The following is an 8534-nucleotide window of genomic DNA, read 5'->3' as shown; positions in this document are numbered from 1 at the left end:
ATATGAAGTTTCGTAGGTTAATCATATTTTATAATTGATGTACATGGGTAATCCCCTCATAAATTAGATAACTAAAAGATTATTACCTAACTTGGTCTTTAAATAGAAAGTTTCTGGGTTAAGATCAAATAGTTGGAAACTTATACCCAAAATCACTTGAAAAACCAACACATACATGCACTCAGAGGGAAAGATGGTATAAACTTCCAACAAGAAAATATAAAATTTGTTCTTTTACTATACGTTATGAAATTGTGTTTCTTTTGTTTAGTTTAATTGCATTAATATACTAGTCTTTATTTGCAATTTCTCTATCATTTGACAACGGCTAAATCATAAAGTTGTTCAGTCCACTTTAAAGATTTAAGTGGGTCCAACCCATTGGCATGCGTGGTACAAATATGCTATTTGTGAAAGCTGTCGAGATAGCAAGGACAGATATATTCTTGTACAAACTTGAATAGTGCGTCATAGACAATCCTCGTCCCATCCCATAACCATAACTGCAGCACTTAAAACGTTGAAATTCAGTACGATAAATGAAACGTCACAATCTGCTTGCATTCATGTCAGTCAAAATGGCCCTTGCTGTTCAGACTCAGACACCGTCCCACTTACTGTGTTGGACTGGACGTGGCCCTCTGCCCGCGTGACGTGAACCTCCACTCCACCTCCGGGTTTCTGCTTTCATTGTCTCCCGCTACAATCAAAGGTATCACTATCTCTTCACCACTCACTCTACATTCCTTCATATTCTCTGTCTATACTACTTCCCATTCAAATCAAACAGCAGCAGTTGTAGTCTCTCTCGACCTCCTTTAAATTACATATATAATTATGAATCATAGGTTCTGGATGAATTTGCTTTGCGTTGCATTATTAACATTGATCCTATTACATGGGGCATCAAGAGGACATGATGATGTCGTCAAAATCGGTGCCATATTCACATTAAAAACCATAAACGGACGAGTTTCCAAAATTGCCATCCAAGCTGCTGAGAAAGATGTGAATTCCGATCCTCGCATCCTTGGGGGTCGTAAATTGTCCATAACCATCCATGATTCCAACTTCAGTGGTTTTCTTGGCTTTATTGGGGGTATGTATATGTATCACTTCCTGCTCCAGCTTGCTTGTTTTATTTTATATATATTCATTCATTCCCTTCCTAATTCATTCCAGCCCTCAAGTTCTTGGTGACCGACACAGTAGCTATAATTGGTCCACAAAGTTCAGTAATGGCCCATGTGCTTTCGCATCTTGCAAATGAGCTCCATGTTCCCCTACTCTCCTCCACGGCTCTGGACCCCACCCTAACACCTCTCCAGTATCCTTATTTTCTCCAAACAGCACCCTCCGATCACTTCCACATGAATGCCGTTGCCGACCTCATTAGCTATTTCAGTTGGAGAGAAGTCATAGCAGTGTTCAGCGACGATGATCAGAGTCGGAATGGGATAACGGTTTTGGGGGATAAACTTGCTGAGAGACGCTGTAAGTTGTCTTACAAAGCAGCACTGCCTCCTGATCCGACCGCCACTCCATCCCATGTTACTGGTCAGTTAGTGAAGATCAAGAGTATGGAGTCTCGAGTTATCGTCTTAAACACCTTCGCGCAAACTGGTCTCTTGGTTTTTGAGGTGGCTCAAAAGCTAGGAATGATGTCCAAAGGGTATGTCTGGATAGCTACTGCTTGGTTATCAACTGTTTTAGACTCAACTACTTCACTACCTTCAAATACTTGTAACTCAATTCAAGGAGTTATTACCTTTCGCCCTCACACCCCTCATTCCAGAAAAAAACAGGCATTTATCTCAAGGTGGAAACACATCAGTAATGGCTCAATTGGGTTAAATCCATACGGCCTCTATGCATATGATTCTGTTTGGATGATTGCTGAGGCACTCAAATTGTTTTTTGATCGGAATGGTACCATTTCCTTCTCTAACAATACAAATTTAAGTGGTACGAGGGAAGAGACTCTGGATTTCGGTGCTTTGAGCGTTTTTGATGGAGGGAAGGAGTTACTTGATAACATATTGCGCATTAACATGACTGGATTGACTGGACCTATTCAATTTGGTTCAGATAGATCTCCTCTAAATCCATCATATGACATTCTTAATGTAATTGCTACTGGTTATAGGAGAGTCGGCTACTGGTCTAATTACTCTGGCCTCTCTGTAATAACCCCTGAGAAACTTCACGCAGAGCCTGCCAATCGTTCAATTTCAAGCCAGCATCTAAACCGTGTCATATGGCCTGGAAATACAACAGAAAAGCCTCGTGGATGGGTTTTCCCAAATAATGGGAGGCAACTGAGAATTGGAATTCCCAACAGAGTTAGCTATCAAGACATGGTCTCCCAAATAAATGGCACCAATGCAGTTCAAGGATATTGCATAGATATATTCCTAGCTGCCATTAAATTGCTTCCCTATGCAGTTCAATACAAGTTCATTCTGTTTGGAGATGGACACAATAACCCAAGCTACTACAATCTTGTCAACATGATTACTTCTGATGTAAGTAATACTCACTATAGAGAACAAACATAATGTAGTAATATCTTGCTTTTATATATCAATTTTTTTGCGCTTGCATCTACAGGTTTTTGATGCTGCTGTAGGTGACATTGCGATTGTCACTGACCGAACAAAGATTGTGGATTTTACTCAACCATATATAGAGTCGGGGCTAGTTGTGGTTGCTCCAGTAAAAAAATTGAAGTCAAATGCTTGGGCTTTCTTGCGACCATTTACTCCACAGATGTGGGGTGTCACTGCATTTTTTTTCCTTTTTGTTGGAGCAGTGGTGTGGATTCTTGAACATAGAACAAACGATGAGTTTCGGGGGTCACCGAGGGAACAGATAGTTACAGTTCTTTGGTAAGTAATCTTGTAGCTTGTGCACATAGCTAGTCTAGTCATAACTCATCTGTGTATGCTGTTGCAGGTTTAGTTTCTCAACCATGTTCTTTGCGCACAGTAAGTTGTCCACCCATTTTGACATTTCATGTCCTATTCATGTTTGTGACTAGAAACAGATAAGCTTCTTTATTATTGTTTCAGGAGAAAACACAGTTAGTCCACTTGGTCGAGTGGTGTTGATAATCTGGCTTTTTGTGGTTCTGATAATCAATTCAAGCTACACTGCAAGCTTGACATCAATTCTCACTGTGCAACAGCTGTCCTCACCCATAACAGGAATTGATAGCTTGATATCCAGCAGTGATCGTATAGGATTCCAAGTAGGCTCATTTGCTGCAAACTATCTCACTGAGCAACTCAACATCCCCAAACATAGACTTGTTCCTCTTGGCTCACCAGAAGAATATGCTGTTGCCCTTGAAAGCGGAACTGTTGCAGCTGTGGTGGATGAACGACCCTATGTAGAACTCTTCCTTTCAAACCACTGCCAATTCTCAATTAGGGGCCAAGAGTTCACCAAAAGTGGATGGGGATTTGTGAGTGTTTTTTAGAATTACTTACTGGTACTTTTCTCAGGGTGTAGTCTTTTATGTACTTTGTTGCACTAACTAACTAATGCAAAAAGCAAAACATAATGTTAGAAGGTATGAAATTTTATAAATTGGGAGGCAAGAAATCACAACTTCGCTTCCCTTTAGCTTCTTTGAATGAAACACTGAACACTATATATGTTGATGGTAGTTGAGCACGAATTTTGCTCAAGTTCAGTATTACTCGATCCTAGATGATTCTCAACTGCAATTCATGTACTTGTAAATCTTTATGTTACTACTTGTCTTTGATTAATTTCTTGGGTGTCACCGCAGGCATTCCCGAGAGACTCTCCTCTTGCAATTGATATGTCAACTGCGATTCTAACCCTATCTGAGAATGGTGAACTTCAAAGGATCCATGAAAAGTGGCTTTCAGAAAAGGCTTGTGGTTTTCACAGTACTGAGGATGAACAGCTTAAATTAAATAGCTTCCGGGGCCTGTTTCTAATATGTGGAATAACATGTTTCCTGGCGCTTCTTATCTATTTTTTATCGATGGTACGGCAATTCAATAAAAAATCCCCTCAAAAAGTTGGTCCTTCTAATCGTTGCAGCTCACGTTCTGCTCGCATCCAGACATTTCTACATTTTGTTGACGAAAAAGAAGACGTCTCACCCAAGTTAAAAAGAAAACTCGACTATATCTCATCAAATCGTTTGAGGAGCATATCCAAGAGAGTACAAGAGGACATTTCCCAAGAGGCTCCTTGACCTTGTGGTTAGACTATATATATATATATATATATATATATGCCGTTCTCTCTTTTGTAGAAATTTTCTTCATATTTGTAAGGGGATATCCTAAGTGACCTCACTCATCTAATGTTGAAGCAAAAACTTCTGCTTGCTTCTGGTCAAGATATATAAGCACTGATAATTAATTTAGTACTATTACAGATTATTTACTTGCATCTAGGTTCAAGCTAGTGTGAAACATTTATAATATTTATAACTAAACGTGGTCGTTTAATCATGCATATTTACACAACTTGATTTTAGGGGTTACATACTATAGCAATATTTTTTCAATGAATAAAAGCTAAATGATACTTTTTGGTTATTTATGTTTTTTTTATATTAAATTTTAAAAGTTTCATTTTTGTTTATGTTTTCAAAATATTTCATTTTAATATTTTTTTTTTGCTTAAACATTAAATATATTAATTGAAAAGTGTGATATGTTCATCAATACTGATTAGAATGATGATGTAACATATTAATTGAATTGATAGGTTAGATTATTTTATGATAAATGGATAAAATAAAATAAAAAAATAAAGGTAAGAGTATAATTAATAAGATAATAATAATTAATATCATCCTAAGTTTATGTTTTAAAAAAATGGACAGATAAAAATTAGTTTTTGAAAAGAAAAAAAGAATGTATTTGGATCTACCTTATATCATTCAAAATTACCTTAAAATACTTATTAACTGATATTAGGTTAAAAAATTGATTTTGGTTTTAGGATTAATACTTATTTGAAATAATTTTAAGTTGAGTAAAAAAATATTAAATTATGTTACTAACTTAATTTTAAAATAAAACATTCGCCATATTTCTTTAAAATTCTAAATTTTAGAAAGCTTCAGCAAAACTATGGGCTCCCAATCAAAGTACCAACATTTTTTGTTTTGGTTGGGCTTGGCAAAGACCCAAACAAAGTAAGAAAGGGAATTTTAAATTTAATTGAAATACTGAATCGTAGTTGGTAGGATTATAATATTGATACTCTGCTGCTTTTAATTTGGAAGAGAGACAAACCAGCAAGAGTGGAGATGGCGACGTCGACGTGCTTCCTGTGTCCGTCTACGGCGAGTTTGAAAGGCAGGGCCAGATTCAGAATCAGAATCAGATGCAGCAGCAGCGTGTCGGTCAATATTCGAAGGGAGCCCGAACCTGTAACGACGCTGGTGAAAGCGTTTGCTCCCGCCACGGTGGCGAATCTAGGTCCAGGCTTCGACTTCCTAGGCTGCGCCGTGGACGGACTCGGAGACATTGTGTCGGTGAAGGTTGACCCACAGGTTCACCCTGGCGAGATATGCATATCCGACATCAGCGGCCACGCCCCAAACAAGCTCAGCAAAAACCCTCTCTGGAACTGCGCCGGCATCGCCGCCATTGAAGTCATGAAAATGCTCTCCATTCGATCCGTCGGCCTCTCCCTCTCCCTGGAGAAGGGCCTGCCTTTGGGAAGCGGTCTGGGATCCAGCGCCGCCAGCGCCGCCGCGGCCGCCGTGGCGGTGAACGAGCTGTTTGGGAAGAAATTAAGCGTGGAGGAGCTGGTTCTGGCATCACTGAAATCGGAAGAGAAGGTGTCGGGGTATCACGCGGACAACGTGGCGCCATCGATAATGGGGGGTTTTGTGCTGATCGGGAGCTACTCGCCGCTGGAGTTGATGCCGTTGAAGTTTCCGGCAGAGAAGGAGCTGTATTTCGTGCTGGTGACGCCTGAGTTCGAGGCCCCGACGAAGAAGATGCGGGCAGCGCTGCCTACGGAGATCGGGATGCCGCACCACGTGTGGAACTGCAGCCAGGCAGGTGCTCTGGTGGCGTCGGTGCTGCAGGGCGACGTGGTTGGGTTGGGGAAGGCATTGTCCTCTGACAAGATCGTTGAGCCAAGGCGTGCCCCCTTGATTCCTGGCATGGAGGCTGTCAAGAGGGCTGCCATTCAGGCCGGTGCTTTTGGCTGTACCATCAGCGGCGCCGGCCCTACCGCCGTCGCCGTCATTGACGACGAGCAAACTGGACACTTCATTGCCAAACACATGATTGACGCTTTTCTCCATGTTGGCAATTTGAAGGCTTCTGCAAATGTCAAGCAGCTTGATCGCCTTGGTGCTAGACGCATTCCAAATTGAACCTTCTCTTCTCTATCTCTATGGTACGCTTCACTTCTCTACCGCTTGTGTTTATACTTTTACTTTCCTAAGGCTATGATTTTGCCCAATCTTCACTTTTCTCCAACCGAGATTCATACGACAACCAAGGCCTTTTCTATTTCTAATCTTCTCAGTTTATTGCTACTTTTTTAACTAGCCTTAGGATTTCACAAGGTCTACCTTTATATATTCATTATTACTTCTTTCTTCTCAACTCGCCCCCATTCATTTCTTTTCTAAGCTTCTTGAAATTGATTGTGATTTTCTAATTAAATGCATCTCACGGCCTTTTCTTATTTGTATAAATGTTTTTAACAAACAACATGGTTGGTTGACAATTTTGTATCAGCTACTGAATTCTAATTTATTATGCTTGCCAGAGAGGCTTGTAGATTTCAAGAACCGGATTTCTTCCAACTTGCTCGTAACACTCTAAGTGCTGACCGGTCACATGTATTTGAAATTTGATCTGATCAATGAAGCAGCATTCTAGTGTGGAGGTCTGAATAAAAAGAGAAACATTAAACCCAAGCTGGGAGCTCTGTTTGGGTGGTGGAAATTTAAATAGATGAATAATTATGAAAGACCTAGATCAGGTCAGTGTTATGGTGAACTCTGAAGCATGTTTTAGATTTTCTTTGCTTTGTTTTTATCATATTTTTATCTTGCTACTTGAGTTGACAAAGCTCAAAAAGAAGTCATTTTTAGTATTTTCTTGTTTCATTATGCTAGTTAATCTTAGCTTTTGAATAGCATGTATTGTTCCTTAATATTTCTCTTTATCATTTCACTGTCAATGTTTTCTAATTCTTTCTTGGTTAAAATCTAAGAGTTTATGTGGATGGAGGCTTTCATCACGGATTTCAATTCGAAAGCTCGTTCCTAGGATATATGTATGGTTGCTCAAAGAACCATTGCTTTATGATGAACTGAAGATCGATCATTGTTTATTTATTACCGCGTTTTCCTTTCTCCTGTTTTCTTTGAATAAGTTTGAAAAAGAATCTGTGCACTTTTTCCTGCCCTTGTTTGTATTAAAGATTTTGTTGAACTTACTGTATTTGAACTTTGAAGGAAGGAAAAAGGTATATATGTAAACATTATCTAATTTTATCTTTGTTAAACTAGGTCATCTTCTAACGAATAAGTAGTCATCACATTAATCCTTAATTTGTTTTTACTAAATTGGACTTTTACAAAATTATAATATTATTGCATAAATAAATTACTATCAAATTACTTAGAAATTTAAAATATCACTTCTTTTTTTTTCAAATGGTTAAATTAATAACACCAAATTTAGTGATTATTTTAATTTTTTATGAAATTAATTTGACAACAAAGAAATAAAGGATTAGTATCATAACTAGTTTTCAAGAATTTTCTTACATCACGGAAAAACTTTCGATTTTTTTTTCCTCAAATAAAGTGTTTCCAAATACTAGAAATCAATTTGGTAACAAAAATGAAAATAAAACACCATAATATTTGAAGGGTCGAATACTAGATGTACAGTCTAAAACAACTATATAAACACATACGATTTTATTTTAAATTTTTTTTATGGCTTTTTCCCTCATATTTAAAACTATTTTATATTTATCGTACATGTTTACACAACTATAAGCATGTGTAATACAGTACAATTTAATTTTGACGTTACGTAACATGCTTTATACCGTCTTCTGCAGTCAAATTAGAAACATGTAACTTTGAAATAACTAAATGCAAAAATCAAATTTTGTTATTAGTATAACAATAACACTATAAAAAATAATGTTGATAACATATCAAAATTAAATTATAATCAGTAATACTTTTTTTTTTATAATAATTCCATTTTAAATTTTATTAACTATTAAATCTTTTCATCAGGCTAGGTGTTTGGTGTCAAGTGGTCTGATGCTTAGCGGGGATTTTTTTTTCTTGCATCCAACATTTTTTCCAATATACTTAGCAATAAGAGGAAAAAATAAAAAATATTCTTACATATAACTTATATGGATTCACAATCCATATGATCCATAAGTCTCATACGGATCCATAAGAGACTTATTTGACAATCCGTAAGTTTTATATGGATCAATATAAGTTTACATATAGATTTAATAAAAAATTATGTATATAA

General features: G+C 37.5%; 2 protein-coding genes across 5 annotated transcripts; both read left to right on the top strand.

Annotated features, from left to right (window-relative positions):
- Positions 1-445: 445 nt before the first annotated feature.
- On the top strand, positions 446-4241 carry LOC114383695 (glutamate receptor 3.2-like). 3 transcript variants are annotated; one of them, XM_028343420.1, is made up of 7 exons: positions 446-712; positions 849-1099; positions 1183-2525; positions 2611-2888; positions 2956-2987; positions 3072-3466; positions 3797-4241. In XM_028343420.1, the coding sequence occupies exons 2-7, from the start codon at positions 856-858 to the stop codon at positions 4232-4234; spliced, it is 2730 nt and encodes a 909-aa protein (XP_028199221.1). In that variant the 5' UTR covers positions 446-712; positions 849-855; the 3' UTR covers positions 4235-4241. The 3 variants fall into 3 exon arrangements, with proteins under 3 accessions (XP_028199221.1, XP_028199222.1, XP_028199220.1); XM_028343421.1 differs by lacking the exon at positions 446-712 and having other exon boundaries at positions 738-1099; positions 3072-3493; positions 3797-3911; XM_028343419.1 differs by lacking the exon at positions 446-712 and having other exon boundaries at positions 740-1099.
- Positions 4225-7360, top strand: LOC114383697 (homoserine kinase-like). 2 transcript variants are annotated; one of them, XM_028343422.1, is made up of 3 exons: positions 4225-4241; positions 5279-6408; positions 6787-7360. In XM_028343422.1, the coding sequence occupies exon 2, from the start codon at positions 5303-5305 to the stop codon at positions 6383-6385; it is 1083 nt and encodes a 360-aa protein (XP_028199223.1). In that variant the 5' UTR covers positions 4225-4241; positions 5279-5302; the 3' UTR covers positions 6386-6408; positions 6787-7360. The 2 variants fall into 2 exon arrangements, with proteins under 2 accessions (XP_028199223.1, XP_028199224.1); XM_028343423.1 differs by lacking the exon at positions 4225-4241 and having other exon boundaries at positions 5239-6408; positions 6799-7360.
- The last annotated feature ends 1174 nt before the right edge of the window (positions 7361-8534 follow it).

The sequence above is a fragment of the Glycine soja genome, chromosome 14 (genome assembly GCF_004193775.1).
Source record: "Glycine soja cultivar W05 chromosome 14, ASM419377v2, whole genome shotgun sequence".
NCBI classification, from domain to species: Eukaryota; Viridiplantae; Streptophyta; class Magnoliopsida; order Fabales; family Fabaceae; genus Glycine; species Glycine soja.
Note: the sequence above shows the minus strand (reverse complement) of the source record. Positions and strands in the feature narration are given on the sequence as shown.